The sequence below is a fragment of the Fulmarus glacialis genome, unplaced genomic scaffold (assembly GCF_000690835.1).
Source record: "Fulmarus glacialis isolate BGI_N327 unplaced genomic scaffold, ASM69083v1 scaffold23451, whole genome shotgun sequence".
NCBI lineage: Eukaryota > Metazoa > Chordata > Aves > Procellariiformes > Procellariidae > Fulmarus > Fulmarus glacialis.
Genome location: NW_009195021.1, coordinates 26638 through 43102, shown reverse-complemented (window position 1 = coordinate 43102; position 16465 = coordinate 26638). Strand labels below are relative to the sequence as shown.

At 42.1% G+C, this 16465-nt stretch overlaps 1 protein-coding gene across 1 annotated transcript in view; it reads right to left on the bottom strand.

Moving 5' to 3' along the window:
* Positions 1–1354: 1354 nt before the first annotated feature.
* The window catches only part of GATB (glutamyl-tRNA(Gln) amidotransferase, subunit B), a gene marked incomplete at its 5' end in the record, with an annotated part of 39944 nt that continues 24833 nt past the window's right edge, over positions 1355–16465 (bottom strand). The window contains 4 exons of the mRNA XM_009587975.1: positions 1355–1483; positions 4009–4143; positions 9664–9742; positions 10157–10290. Of these exons, the coding sequence (XP_009586270.1) occupies positions 1355–1483; positions 4009–4143; positions 9664–9742; positions 10157–10290 (477 nt within the window). The remainder of the gene's footprint in view (positions 1484–4008; positions 4144–9663; positions 9743–10156; positions 10291–16465) is intronic.

The following is a 16465-nucleotide window of genomic DNA, read 5'->3' as shown; positions in this document are numbered from 1 at the left end:
GTAAATGTGGTCTTTAAAATGTATGGCTTAGCAGCCTCCAGAAGGGATTTAAGAACTTCAAACCCCTGGTACTAAATGGGATTTCTTCCCCTAACAAATGTAAATTTGATAGGCTGCCTCTAGTTGCATTTCCTGTTAATGGTTGATCAGCTAAAGTGGGTTGGGACTGGGAAGTTAACTCTAGGACCCTGGATTTCAGCGGGTACTTAAAGTTAGGAGGTGAAAAATGGAAGGTATAAAAAAAACAGCATAAAACACTCCTTAGGATTAAAAAGTGGAGCAGACCCTGGAATCCAGCTGAATTCTGCTAAGTTTTGGTAAGCCAACTGCATGTTCAATTCCTTCCACAACGTGGTGCAGGTCCAGGTGACGGCAGAAAGCCACGTGCCACAGAAGCGTGCAGCCCTGGGCTTGGAGCATTTCTAACACAGGGACAAGTTCTCATCAGCAGAGGAAAATCAAACTGGAGCAAACAGTCCCTTTACTTAGCTACTCCATAAAAGAAAGGCAATACTTGTTCCTCTGAAGGTTGTCAGTGCCAGCAGAAGCACGTCTGCTATGCTGAACCTCACAGGCCAAAATGGGATGTGAGCCTCAGAAGGGCTCAGGCATGCACGCGTTAGGCACTCTTCAGAACGGAACAAGCTGCGAGTAGGCAAAGCAGATGTTTGGGCACATAACAAGGAGAAGGCAAGCAAACAACTTGACACTAATTCTTAGGTGTAGGCACTTACATCTGTTTGTGGCACTAGCCTCAGGCATGCACTTAAGCAGCTAGCGACTCCATCTTTTCCCTATCCCTCAGAAACCAGGAAAAATGATAGCAGTGGACTTTTTTCCCCCCATCTGCTAGGCATGGAGGCACACATGGTCTTCTCAATTACTGCTAGGTCTTTTAATCATTGTTACTAGTGTGCTCACACTAATTTACAGTGAGTTACTAGTGTGCACCACCAGATTTTGCATTCAAGATCTGTGACTTTCCCTTCTCACAAAGAAGCAGCTAGAAAAGCTGAGTTTGTACTTGCTTTATTACAAAACTAACCACTACAGCTTCCGCTCTCTGCATACTCACAGACACCTCTGGGAACTTGTCTCCCATGGCTGCGTGGAAATCACATTTCCGAATGCCACACCGAAGCGAGGGAGATGCAAATGGCTGTATCACCTCCTGCTATTCTTTTGCTCATCTGCCTTTGGCTGATGCATCTGGGGAAGGCTAGGTCGTCATGCCACTTGAAGTATAACCAACAATCCCGATGATACACGAAGAGGCACCAAAGTTCATTTGCAGCGAACCAGACAGAATGAAGCACATGTCTTCTGTAGACACGTAGGTGGTTTTCTCTTTCGGCTACTCTGACAGCTTCTTCTCTAATAATTGCTTCACCAGAACAGGACTGGATCGTCCTTGTGTTTCTCTTTGTACCAGGCCAATTAACTTATTTAGAACTTTTTGATTTCCTGCTTTTATCGCCATAACCTTTAAAGAAAAAAAATCACAGACACCACTGTTACAGTAAACCTGGACATTTTCACTCATTCACAGCCAAGGTATGAATATTTTTGTCCTTTGGACCACTGTGGTAGAATACTATATTTTGGGCTAAGGTGTTATTTATAAAAACTGCCTTCAGCTTTGCAATAAGCTCCTGCTCTGCTCCCAGAAGACAACAGCAAGTCCCTACAGCAGCAGGGCCTTACAACTAATAGAAAGATCTCCTCTTATTGAAAAAGTCAGAAAACACTTTTGGATTTTAACAGTGTCTGCAACTTGAACCAGCGACTTCCTCGAAAAGGGTCCGAAAAATGAGACTGACTTCTTTTTGCTAATAGGATCTACCTTTTTACTCAATATACTGTTCAGTTGTAACAAGTAATTTGCATCGAATCACAATCCACTTGATAGTATTTGTGAGGTCCTTCAAGTGCAGACGTAGGTGTTTTTGTAACAGCATGTTATTTCCTTTAAGCAAGGAATCCTTTGCAACATAGCAATTAATTAACTGATCAGAAATATGACCTCCTATCAGACATCTAGTGTTTGATGCACAATCACCTGCAAAATAGCACGGGCCATATTTAAAAGCTAAGTAAAGACACTGAAAAAAGCATTTTAACTTCTGGGCATTTCTAAAGGAGATGCTACTGCTGAAAGACAAGCTTCTGGCCTTCACATTGTTTGTGTGGCAGGGAAGACATTCTCTACATTGTCAGAGTTACTGGGCAAAACACGATAGCTTCAATTAAACAGGATGTCATATTTACAGATATTAAGGGAAGGATTGCGAACATATGAATCGGCCACTGTGCCGATACCAAGCACAAATGCAAATATTGCTACTCATTACGGTATCCGAATTATTGGCAGTCTAAAATCTTCTCTGTAATGTCACAATATGGAAAGGACTCATTACTCCTGATCTGCTAGAAATTACCTATATGGGGCAGAATACAGTACAATCCAGATACTGCATTTTCATAAAGTGCTCAGTGTTGGCTTGAGCAACTGTTTGTAAGTTAGTCAATTTTAAAGAAAGTTACTGTCAAAAAGCAAGGCATACTTTTTTTTTCACCCTGTCAAGTACTCAGCTAACTCTTTTGTAAGGTAAGCTCTCGCAGCAATTTAAAGCAATGAATTACAGGCCTTCAAGGCAGCTTTTGCCTTGGTGAAAGATCACCTGGAAAAAGTAGGGAAGTGAGGCCATTCTGCTGCATTTGGCTTGACTAGAACAGTAGAAAACAGAGAGGAATTACATTCTCAGAGAAGGCATTATTATTGAAATGGGAGTGTATTATGGACCTTCGGCTTCTGCACTTCCCAATCAGTTCCAATGTTCTTTCTATCCACACTTGTGCTTCCATACCAGTCTGAAAATACAGCAGCACTTTTATCAGGCTCTGCAAATGAGTCAGTCTGATGGAGGTCACGCCGACCTACTGCAAGCTCATTTTCTTTATCAAAAGCTCTTGCAGAGCTGTTAGCATCCCCCAATGAGATCTGGGGTGGGTGGTATTGTTCTCAAAAGATGTTAATGGTTTTTTCCAAATGGCAAATGTATCTAGACAATGTTTATATTAGAAGTAAGCTATTCACTTCTGCTTTTACATTTTCGCTCCAGAGAACATGTAAGCACTTGTTTTCATTTTGCTTTTTATAAAGCAGATTTTAGACTCTGTCAAGATCCCTTCCCACTCCTCCCCTTCATGATCAACAAGGTTTTTTTCCCTTTTTCCCGGCTCAGACCTCGTTAGACCGATGAGCCACACAGGCTGCTGCATGTCCTTCCAAGGAGATGGGGAAGAGCCAAAACCCCGTCTTTCATACTGCAGCATCTGTGCTGCTGCCACAGCCCAGCAGCAGAACAGCAGGGCGGACAGCAGCTCTGGAGCCACCGATGCCGCTGCCACAGGGGTCCGGCTCCTCCCCACCCCACAGACGTTGTCAGGCAAGAGAGCCAGCTAGACTCTTCTCTGTGGCAGTGGAGGGAGACAGGGAGATGGCGAAGAGACAGATGCAAGTAAAATTTTTGCCTTGCAGCCTCTGATACAGTCTCTAATTTCGTAACTAATATATGCCTTGATGGAGCTAACTTCAATCTCTAGCTTCAGAACAGTTTAACAGTGTTGCCCTAATATCACAACAGATGACACAAAAATCGGAGTTCTGTGGCCAGGTCAGGTTAATGGCAGTTAGAGCCCCACAGTTTTGGGGATTTCTGCATTAAATTTTTATGGTCTCTCAGAACGACTTAGCACATTAGCCAGACTGGCAATTTCTTCTGCTGATCATTTTGTGTATGCTTCAATTTCCACAAAAACACTTAGTAAAATAAGGAACGAGAAGAAAAGCCTGATAATATCTGAGCAGCAGCTTTAATGCTCCTATACTGGCTCTAGAGCTCAAATGCCAATCAAAAGGAGAAAAAAAAAAAAGGCCATTTTAACCCCCTTTTTAGTGCCACAGACTGCCATAGTGCACAAGCTTCCCAGCACCATCATAATCACCTCATTTTCTTGTCCATCAATCACCGCCTGGCAGATCTGTTCAAGCTCTTTTTGATCCTGTATCAGTTCAAGTTTCTTTTCTTTAACAATTTCAAGAGGAGTCTTCCCTTCTCCCTTCCACAATTCCGCAAGCACCTGAAAATCACAATGAGTAGCGAAGGTCAGTGTCTTGACATATCAATGTCGTTTACATGCAGTATTTCAGTTACTAATCCAAGAAGCCAGATTTTAGTTAAAGCAAGAGCAGATTGTCTAAACGTGAACAAACCTAAGATTTAATCCTATGCCTCGCTGAAAGAGCTCTTGTACCCTCCTTCCTTTTCTGCATCCTGAAACAAGACAGCATTTTCACTCGCTGCATGAGTGCAGGTTAATGGTTTGCAACCGGTGCTCTGCAGCCTACCGCAGTACCGGGAGCTGCCCGCTACTACCAGGGACAGCACCTGTTCAAAGAAGTTTGCTGAGCGCAGCCCCCGTCTACCTCGCTGCACTGAGCCACCGCCCCCTCGCTGGGAGAGGGGGGCACCACGGCAGAGACTGTCGCTGACTGCAAGACTGTTCCTCAGGCAGTACTCGCGCTCGTCTCACATTATTCACAAGAACTGCCTGAGAGCAGTAAGAAAATGCATTTCCATGAGAAATGTCTCTGCCTGGGAACTGACGATTAGCCGACTATTGTACCAAGTCCAATGCCAGGTAACTCATCCCATTACCAGTCCTCATCAGGAAGCTGTAATAAGGATATGTATGACAAAGCAGAAGACAAATAGTGCTGAACAGAATGAATGCAGCAGCTCCAGCCTACCTATGCATCACCTCCAAGTACTGGAACGCTGGGCGAACCCAGGCCTCCGGAATAATCACTTGTTAATGCTAGTGTGTTTTCCTATGCTGTAGTAGGGCTATCGTCCTGGAATAAACTTGAGAGAAGAGAACATTTATAAAAAACCAATTTCCTTGGGCAGTCATTTTCTGTATTCCCTTTGCTCTTATTTCAGAGCTGTGGAAGGAGAGAAAGAAAACCCGTATGAAAACAGCTGCCTGTGCTCCATCCTGAGCTGAAAATATAATTGTATGTTTGGGCCATTGCTGTGTACCAACATGGAAATGGATGTCACATGAAAATTTCAGCATTAAATACTCACTGTAGGATGGAGACAAGGCTGGGATGGGGAGACGAGAAAGGACATTCAAACTGCATGTTAAATAATTAGCAGGGCAGCAAAACAACTTAGGAAAAATGAAGCATGTGGGATGGTATCTTAACTACCCCAGCAATTTTCTACAGCATGAAGAATTTTCTGGTACAAAAGACCTTCAGTTAAACAATTTTGTAGCCACAACAGGTATTTAAGAACCATGCATTGACGCAATTCCTGCAAGAGGAGATCTGTTTGCCAGCAGTACCCCAAAGCTTTTTACGGGATCTTATCACTCTGCTGGAGACCTTAAGAGAGGGTAATGAGACGCAGCTGTATTGTGGCAGCTACATCTTGGTTTTTTCCTGTAAGAGGGTTCAAGGCAGATCACAATATTAAAGTTACTGATAAGCAGCCAGAGTTACAACCGCTATAAGTAAAGCTTTCAGCTGTTTATATCTAAATAAATCAGTGCAGTATATGATGCCTTCTACAAGATCTTCCTTCTAGTGCAGTACTTAAAAACCATCATGCCAGTGCTACCTGGAATACCCCTAGAAAGAAATACATCCAACAGAGCTTCAACCTGTCTGCAGCCGCTTGCCTTTTTTTTGTTGCGCTCCATTGCTACCGCAGGCAGCCCCCTCCTGCTCCTTCCCTGAGGGACCGGGCAGGAAGCTTTCTGTCCTCGAGGCCTCCCGAGGCACCAGGACGGTACATCACCCCTCAGAAGGAGCCCTGTCCTTTTCGCACAGCACAGCCCATAGCAAAACACCCTGCAGAGTCTGAAGCACTGCACAAATCAGGGGCTGGACAATGAATAAGCCACATCGCTCTCCTGGAAAAAGGCAGGTGTGATTTTTAGGACTGGTTTGTATTCAAGCAGAATGCCACGGGCTGCAGGAGGGGAAAATCTGCAACAAACAAAATCTACGCAGCCGACCATGGCAGAGTTACCCAGGAGCAAATCATACATCAGGCTGACTTAGATCAGGGGCAGGAAAGCTTGACAGTCAGACATCCAGCTCTGATTCCCTGCTATTCCTATGCCAAACATCTCCTGGCACCTAGAAAAGCTTGCCCATTAGAAACTTTGAAGGCACCAGATTTTCCCTGTGACATCTGCATCATGTGTACTTTTCAATTTGGTAACAAGCATCTCCACTTAGCTAGTAGAGCAACAATGTTATCAAGGCCTTTGCTTGTTTACAGGTATGTAGGAAAGCAGAAAGAGATGTGGCCAAGACCTGTCAAAGAGGCACTTTTAAAAATGTGTTTCTCCACTTGGCAAGGAGTACGAATCTAAAGAAAGCAGTTTAAAAAATGATTTCAACTCATTTACACAAACTGCCTGCACCAGAACAGGAGGATCAAATTATGAAGTCTCCAGAGCCAAAACGAGAATCTCAGGCCTCATTTCCATTACTGAAATCTCAGTAGTTTCTACTATTGATTCTTGCCTGAGCGTGATTAGATTTTAATGATGTTCTGCGGTCTCTACCTACACAGGCAGAGCAGCAAACCATTGGTCAAGATGAATTAATCAGGACTTACACGTCTGGCTGCCACGGGCATCATATCAAACATTTTGCAACTGGTGAATGTGCCAGCTCACTGCTGTGCCTGAGAATGCTCCAACTGGAAACCCTATCTGCAGTGATTTGCTGCCAAGGGTGGGAAGGAAGCAGCAGGCAGTACCACTCGAATCAGTCCTGTGGGCATCTCTCCCTTCCAGTGATGGAAGCCTCGATGTCTGGCAGTTGTCCCTCAGCCTCTGACAAAAGTGAGGGGCAGGCTGGGTCCAGTCCTCCAGATGGTATAGCCGTAATTGTCAAAGCAGATGGTTCTGTTTAGGTTTGTGTGCTGTACTCATTTCCTTTAAAGTCGGAGTGCCAAGTGGGTCTGTTTTAGTTATTCCTATGTGGGTGACCGATGCAACTGCAGAAGCAAACAAGACCTGGGGTCTGCTCTGCTCCATACCCTGCTACAGATCCCCGATGAACGCGTGACAAGGGTGTCCACGCAGAGTTGCTCCAGCATGGCGCTCAGCAGTAGGGACAAATTTCTGGTTCCCTGGCCCAGGAACCAGCCTCCTCCCACAATGCCGTAAACTCAAGGGCAGGCCCCTTATGCCAGAGATGTACTCACTGCCAGCCCTGCAAACGAGGACCGAGGCCTCAGCTCGGGCATACTCCCCATCAGACTGGTTTCAGCCCTGGGTGAGCAGCACCGGCACCTCCCACTGCAGGCTTCAAAACAGTGCCTCTGGGGTGGGCCATGGCACGTGCCTGCACAGGTCCCCTGATCCAGGATGCGCTCACCCCACAGCCCCACACACCAGCAGAGCTGGAAGCTGCTCCCCTATGCACAGGCACGCCAGTCTGAAACTGCTACGGAGACCTCTGGAGTAGGATGCTATATTTGATGGCAAGTTGGGCGTGAGCTCTGTAATTACCTAAGTGGTAATTATGTAAGCACACAGTGCCCTTTCCTTGGCATATGCATCCTACCATACCATGTTCTGTGTCTATAATCAGTGCTCACAGCTTTTAACTGCCTGTGTTTAGTGCCTTATACAGCAGAGAGCGAACACAAAACCTCTTAAAAAATTTAAACTGTTAACAGCTTCCTGCAGCGAGCACGTATGTGTATGCATGTCTGCGCGCTCACCCCATCGAACCCTTCCATCCTTTCTCGTTGGATCTGTCTCTACCGCTGCAGTTCATTCTCCCCCACCCCAAGTGCTGCAATCCATCTGCTGTTGTGTATATATAGCCCTTTCTGCCCTCGAGCCATCCAGTATCTCTGCCTACTGCTGAGAATTGTTATAAACATTTGTTTTTCTTCTGACATCCAGGCAACCAAAATACTTTTCTAAATGTGGCAAGGTTTCTGCAGTTTGATAGCATCACTCAGTGATGGCAAACAGTACTGTTATTTCTCTGTGTCCAATTTCGGAACACTGAGGACAACATGCACATTACGTGGAGTTGGTAATTAAACTAGAAAAGCATCTCTGAAATTCTTGACATTTCATAACCTGTCAGAAGTGCTAGCACACAAATATATCATAAGGCAAGAAACTCTCGTAGAAGAGCATTAGTACCCTGTCTCTACCTCCACAAGGAAGCTGAGTGTTAAGACTGGAGTTCTTAAGCTTCCTTTCAAATGCAGACACCAAACTGATGGGTGTGCCATAACCCCGCAGGCACAGGACCGCTCTGCATTCCAATGTTTTTCCTATTAATAATTTATCTCCTTTTTGAAGCTTTTACTTTTCCAATCCAAAATTTCCAAATCACATGCCTGCAGTCAGGCACTTAAATCCTTATTTATGACGCCTGTTATATGCAGCTGGCTATTCACAGAAGCAGACCAACAACAAGACTAACTTAATTAAGAAGCACAAGCATCTCCAGAAAATAAAACAACAAACCAGGAAGTTTAAGTGTCTCCAAGTAGGGTAAAGAGCCACATTTGCAACAGTTAACTTGGCTTATAATCATGCAAAAAAAAAAAAGTGAACTGACTTCAATACTATTCCAAAGTTGTACTTGGATTAAATCAGTATGTGGTAGAAAGATGGAAACCCGCCCTGTGTATTTCAGAGTGTTAAAAGCTTGAAAGCAGAATATCTGCATTAACAATTTCACTGATGGACACCTGAGGAGGAGTCATCTAATGTACTTGCTTAGACGATAATAATTAATCTGAAATGACAATGCATTGCACGTAAATGAGCCGGCAACAATTTAAGGTGAATGAGAGATTATTCCCTATCACAAAACACCTCCAAATTTTGTCTATAGACACAGCAGTCACCGTACCCATCATAAGCAGTTCAGAATTTTAGATACAGATTATCAAGAGCTGATTTTTCAGACTGTCCTAAGCAAGATGATATTTAAAAGGAGGGGAAAGCTAGCTTTACCATCAGTAATCGCTTCAGAGGTCCATGATAGCACTTGCTCAAAGAAGCAAGGATAAAAGAAAAGCCAGACCTCTCCACTTTTGACTAAGGGGTACACCAAAGCAGAACTCTTTTTGTGACTACACTCAGGTGAATTATATCCTTTTCCACACGCCAATGCTTGGGAACGTAGACCTTATTGTCCCTTAGTACCTAGTATATACTCTCAGCTTAACTGCAAGTCATGGATTAACTCCCACTGACCTTTCACTTAGGTCTGACTTGAACTGTGAAATTGAGATCTAGTTTCCAGTCTGTTCAGAAGCAGGACTTCAGTTGACATTGCTTAAATCTACTGTTTGGCTTGTGCCCCCTTCTAACACTGAATATGCAGATGTATCTCTAAGATTATATACACACAAGACATTTTCATCTATTATATGTACATAATAGATACAAAATTTATCCTTCATCAACATTCCAAATAATTTCCTTTTAAAGCAACCATGTACTGGTACATGCTGACTGATTACAAAATTGCTACACGAATGAAGTAAGGCAGCCACAGATTCAAAGTACAGTAGGTAAAATCAAAACGGTACTTACCTGCTTTGCTGCTGTAGAAGAAATTTCTTTTTTTTCTAGAAGGTTCAGAAGGTCAGCCAGGAGAACGGAACTGACTGGGCTAGGGAAAAAGGGGGCAGAAGTTACCTCAGAGAATAAGGTGAAGTAATATATCTAGGCTACCGTTGCTTGCCTGAAGATCACACAGTTTGGCATGACAAGCTAGTATTTTTCCTCGTGATATACTATATTCAACTTTGGTATTGATTGCCTGATTATGCTTTACCGTTGTCATATTCCAAAGAAGGAAGACTCTGATTACTACTCTTAACTATGTGGTCCTCTTCTCTGCAAGGTATTTGGTTAACTTCATGCAGCACGACAGCGTCAAGGCCTACGAAGTACTGCCTAGCGTAACAAACTCCACAGATAATAACTAAAGCAGAAGCGAGCAATGGAGTGACACGATACTATTCATGGTACATGAGAAAAGGATTACTTTTGTTTCACCGCTGTAGTAATCAAGAAGCCTGACCTTTCCTCTACTGTAAGGGAATGTTGTTTCAAATAACTGAGCAGGTCATTTAGAATCCAGCCGATCACTTTCTTTGGCTTCATCTGTGTCTGTTTTACCACATTTTCAAAGAATTCTGTTAATCCGTCTTCATTCTGTTTAAGAAAAGTTAAATGCATCAAAAAGATACCAGACTGCAAACATGTTTAACTATACAACTACATTTGGAGTATACTCAATCCTGAAGTAAACTTGTTTTTGTGAATTCATTGTAAAGTCACAAGACTTTGGAGTAATTTTATTAACATAACTGCAAACAAACTACATTAGGTCTAGAATAGGCACATACAGCTTATCTGCCAGCCTGGCTGTTTCAACAGAACTTCCAATAAAGGAATGATCTTTTTTTCTCAACTCCTCCCTAAAATTAGCATTTGGGGAGAAGCTTTCCCACCTCCTCACGTTTTTTAAATATGTGTAATGCTAGAAAATATAACGCTGCCATGTAACAGGCTGTTGTGCTACCTTTTACCAAGAAGAGATTTTCCTTGAAACTGTCTACAGATATTTCATTCTTCATCTTGCAATCACTTCTATTTATTTTGGGTTGAAGGAGTAAGTTTAGCTTGCATTCGCCCTTCAATAATATGGAAAGGTCACACTGTAATAAGCAAGGTTTTATTTTTCTATTTTTTTTTCAGAGAAGCTATGTAAGCTTTTCCACAGCACCCTAAATGCTCAGAAGGTATGACAGTAGGGGATTCAATTTATAGCCTAAGTGAAATCTGAGATTGTTTTTAGAAGAACAGATACTGCACAGTCTGTTGAATGCCGTGCTGTTTGTCATCAAGGCACTGATGGATCTTCAACTGTAGCACAGAACTCATTAGGTCTACTGAAGGCTGAAGGGATACTAAGTGGCAGCTCCTTTTCAAGAAGGAATCCAAAACCAGAGTGCCACTGGACTTCTGCAGCGTGTGGCACAAATGCATAGAAGGACAAGCCAGGTCTCAGACGCTGTGAGAGGTAACAGTTTAGAGACAGCCAAGGAGCTATTCTAAGTATACTATCATGACAGCAAAAACATTTTCCAAGCACATACTGACTGCAGCCAGATCCCTCTGAACAGTTCCGAGCAAAAAGAGTGCAGGTACACACTAAACCAAGGCCTGACTTTTCCACTCAAACATCCTGTCAAAACAGTCTCACTTGCCCTTGTTTTAAAGGCAATTTATCACCACAGCAATACAAAATTTTAGACTTTCCTCCTCAAAACTTTCACAACACAAACTTCCAACAGCTCTAGATACCACATTTTTCATTGGTAATGATGTATGGCTTTTGAGAAGACTGCAGACTACTGCTCTCTGTTCTGTGAAACAGAACAAAATGTACTTAGATTAATGGTTGATGTGCTGTAAAACTGGTGTGACAAAAATCAGACCCATCCCCTTTACCTTGAGACTGTGAGCAAAGAAACCAAGTTCTCAGCCTAGGAAAGCCACTGAGGTCTTCTGTGAACCAAGGTAAATCTTGTAATTCCCCCTATTTATCTATCTAATACACACAGACATAATTCCCTTCTTTTCCAGTGTTCTTACAAATTTAACTAGCGGTTACTTTGTAATCAAATAATGTAAAATCTAAGGCTAAATAGACTAGAGGAACAAATTTGGCTTAAAAAACAGTAAAAGGAATGACATGATTACCAAAGTACAGTAAACTTGGTTAAAAACTGTGTGTGTGTGAAGTGGAAATACTAAAATGATGCATTACTAAATACTGTACTCTTTCTAATTCACCTCAGGATTCATTAGCACAAACACACACTGATTATTTAAACAGCGGGTTCCCTCCCACAAAAACACCTGTCCAATTTAGGTAGGAAAAAGTGAGCACGTATAAACGCTGGGTTCTTTACACATGCTGCAAAAGGTTTTACAAACACTCCAGGCAGAGTAGGTCTAGCTACAACATTATGCACACGAAAACAATGCCTGCAGATGCCACACGTCTGAATGCAGGCTAGACAAGTCAGACGCAGCATGTCCAACACTTTCATCATGTATAGGCTGGAGAGCGTATCTCTAGCAGTGGGCACATTCAGATTTCTGGATACCAACAACCTGGCTGGAGCTACAGCTCTGACCCTGCTGCCAGACCTTTGAAAATCAAGGACAAACATACCCAGGCTTCACATTTTAATCAGATGACTTCCAGGCAGCAAGCGGAGAAAAGCCCAGGGCTACTCAGACAGAAGACTTATGTATGCTACCAGGTACTGAACCCCATACCCAGTACTTGTGCACATAAAACCAGACATATTCCCTAAAATTCCTTTGCATTTCGTTTTAGGTTTTTTAAAGTGACTGTCATTTTCTGTAGCCAGAGTAGGAAAACCCAGCAATGCTGGACTGAAATGAATACAGCAGAATGTCAAAACATCAAAATGACTCACAGAAATGAAACATTTTCCTTATTTTCTTGCCATATTAGAAAAATGCAGGCATAACTTGATTAGCTTCAATTTCTAGACACTGTACTACTTGAACTTGACTTTAATTTATTCTGCATTTTGGTCAACTTTCTTCATGCCAAATTCACTCCAACTACCAACACACACACACCTGTCCCTCGCAATAGATCTTAGCTGAAAACCACTGCATGCTCTAACGAGCTGGTTTACAGGAACACTGACTGTTCTCACTTAATTCTGAATAACATATTTTAATCTTCATAGAAGGAAAACCAGAAATCTGGAATTGCAGCACCATATTTGTGATCCAGGCCCACTCGGTGCTCCCATTACATACCAAATACGCTGTAACTTACTAGAGTCTCACTGGCATGAAATCTGACATACCAGTATTTCAACAAGATGCAAATTTCTTTCTTAAACATGGTTTAAAACAATCATTTAACAGTACTGAGATGTCAAAAAAACTAGTGGTGGAGCGATTCCAGATGCTTTTTAAACAAGTTTAAAACAATACATTGTTTTACAAAATATCACAGGTACAATCTTTAGGGACACTGGGTCTGTAATGCAAACTTATGCTTTTGAAGACCAATAATGTTTCCCAAAGAACCAAAGAAGAAAACTACATCAATGTTAACAAATCAAATGTCATTTTCTGCTTTCTTATTCCCATTTTCACCATCACAGTTCCCACAATAACCAACTGTGAGGTAACAACTGCTGCAAAAATGTGCAAGATTGTCAGGGAAAAAAACCCCAGAAAATCTAGCCTATTAAAGCCGACAAGTAGAGCAGTCAAAGAAAGTTCAAACTTTTTCCTACAGCTTCTTATAAAATGATTTAAGTTTTAAAAATAAGCATAAAGTCACCTGCACACCAATGTGTATGAGGATGGCATGTCATAAACAAAATGGTCAAAAACAACTTCTACAGCATCCCACTTTCGACTATTCAAAGGATTCACCAATGTAATTGTTCCACCAAAGCAATAAGCCAAAGCCCAAGTGGAACTGCCACTTTTATCTGAGTAAGCAGGGGAGCAGTAAATGTACAGGAAGACTTGGAATTCAGATGAGAAAGGAAGTGATCAGACTGTTTTTTTTCTAATGCTGTACTGTGACAACTGATCTATTTTTTGGTTGGACCTCCCTGGACTTCAGCATGGTTTCTGAAAACAAAATGTCACATTAATGGCTATGCCAACACATCTTACTTTTTTGACTCAATAGGAAGCAAGACAAAAATACTGTAATACCATAACTGGCAAAGTTGTCAGAGATCCTTCTTGACTGAAGTATCTGCCAGCCTACCAGTTTACACAGCAAAGTAGAAATTGCATGCAGAAATTGAGTACCCAAATACCATGGAGTGTATGTGGCTCAAAGAATTTTATCTTTACGAGTAAGAAGGGTTCTGCATGAAGAAAATCAGAAACTTCATTTATTTTTGCCATTTATACAAAACTGTCAAAAATGTAGCAGTTTATACTTAAGAAATTTCAAAGAAAGATATTAATAGGTAACGGTCTCCTTACATTTCAGTACATCTTGTAATTAGGCAAAGCAAGAGTCTCAGATTCTCAGTACTGCAGTACATACAGGCAGCTATTGTATATGAGAATAGAGCTCATGAAGTAAACTCTGAAACTAACTTGCATGCTGAAGTATGTTATTGTTTTATTATAACTTTGGCACATAATGTTTTCTCTAACAAGTTAGCGCAGAACAGAGATTTTGCATTTTAGAGTCATCCCTCTACCACTGCCATTTATTTAATGAGCACTCCTGGGCGCTCTAACCTAAAAGAATGCTCATTAGATTTGTGCATCTGGCCCTATCAGCAATCTTCTGCAACTTTTGATGTAAGCTTAACACAGCAACGGACATACCGTTTTCAGATGAATTAAGGTTAACTAGTCTCCCAGTGAACAGCCAAGCAACTTTTATGGAGAGTATACATGCTGACATTCTAATGCACAATAAAAGAAGACCCGCAATGAAGAACACATTCACTTCATGCATTCAAATGGATGCATTATCTTATTACAAGCTGAATCCCAAATTTGAGCTTCGAGCTTATTAATTGTCTTACACATTGCAAAAAAGAAAAAAGTTAAAAGGGAAAAAGCAAAAGCAATAGTGGATTTCAGAGAACAGCTGGAAAGAAAGGGCAGTTGGTGAGGCAAATACATAGGGCTAGCTGATAGAGATGACAGAAACCACACAGCAGAAGCCATCAATACTAGCAAAATTGAAACATGCAAGAAGTGGGTTGATGCCAAGTGAAAGGAGTGGGTGTACTGGGTCTTGCTGGGATGGAGTTTATTTTCTTAAGAGCAGCCCTTAGGCTGCTGTGTTTTGGATTTGTGAATAAGCAGTGCTGTCAACACATCGGCGTTTTGGCTACTGCTGAGCAGTACTTGCACAGCATCAAGGCTTTCTTTTTTTCCCACTCTGCCCCCTACAGCGAGTAGGCTGAGGGTGGGCATGAAGCTGGGCGGGGACACAACCTGGGCAGCTAACTCAAACTGACCAAGGGGATATTCCATGCCATATAACACCATGCTCAACAAGAAAAACTGAGGGAAGGGAATTTTTCGGGAGGTAGTCATTGGTCGGAGACTAGCTGCACATCAGTCTACTTGTGGAAGGTGGTGAGTGATTGCATTTGCACCACTTTTGGGTTTTTCCCTTCCTCTTTCCTTAACTCATTTAAGTGTCTTTATCTCAAACCACGAGTTTCCTCACATTTGCTCTTCCTATGCTCTCCGCTGTCCCCACCCGCTGGGGAATGAGCAAGCAGCTGTGGTGCTTAGCAGCTGGCAGGGGTCAACCCATCACTGAGGGGGAGAAGAATAAAAAAAGTCAGAAAAAAAGACTTCAGGACCTACCTGCCCTTCTGAGCTCAGTTTATTTTAATATGTGAGAAATACATTGATGTGAAAAAATGCGTACATAGACAGGAATACTGGTTGCGAAATCACATTTTCCAGCTTACACAACGAAATAGAAAGGTAAGATACTACTGACACCTCTTGATGATATCACTGCAGCCTCATTACTTTGATGAGACTTACGACTCACCTGCCCACCAAACAGTAAAAGATCTGCAACTCACTAAAATGGCACAAGAGCAGTTTTCCCAACAGCTTTCTTCAGAAGAAAGAACCATTTATTTTTTTCTGTACAACCAGCTACTGTACAAGTGAATTAAATTACAGACATACAAAGGAAGGATATTAGGTAGTTAAGTTAGGTGCACTGCTCTCCCTCCATTTATAGTCAAAGGAAAGGAACTCCTCCAGAGGACAATTCAAAGTACTGTGGTTCTGCTCTGAACCTTACTCTCAAGTCCTTTTCCTTCTGTCTCCACTAATCACAGAGGTAACCATAGCAGAATACTGTCCTAGCTTAACTGGCTATGTGAAATGTCTAATCTTGGGTGGGTATACTAACCCCCCCACAGCATTATCATTGGCAAACAGAGATGACGCAGCTTGTATTTAAGAAGCTCAAAGTCCTTTAGAATAATTTTGGAAGTTACGAGATTTTGCTGTCACTTCCTTATTTATATCCATATTTGCCACATCCTTTTCTTTCTCATCCCCTCTTCTGAACCTATCCCTGGTAAATTGCATTGTGAGGTCAAAGTTGACACTGTACAGCTATTTTGTGTATTTACCTAAGAATAAGTCTGGTTTATTTCAAAATAATATGGAGGCCAGATGAACTGGGGCATGTGAACCGGAAAGATTTAAACTTTGGGTTTTGCTTCTGCAGTCAGGAAAACACGTCTATTAATTTGTTAAATACTGACAATGTGCCCAGCCTTGTACCAGACCCAAAGACAAG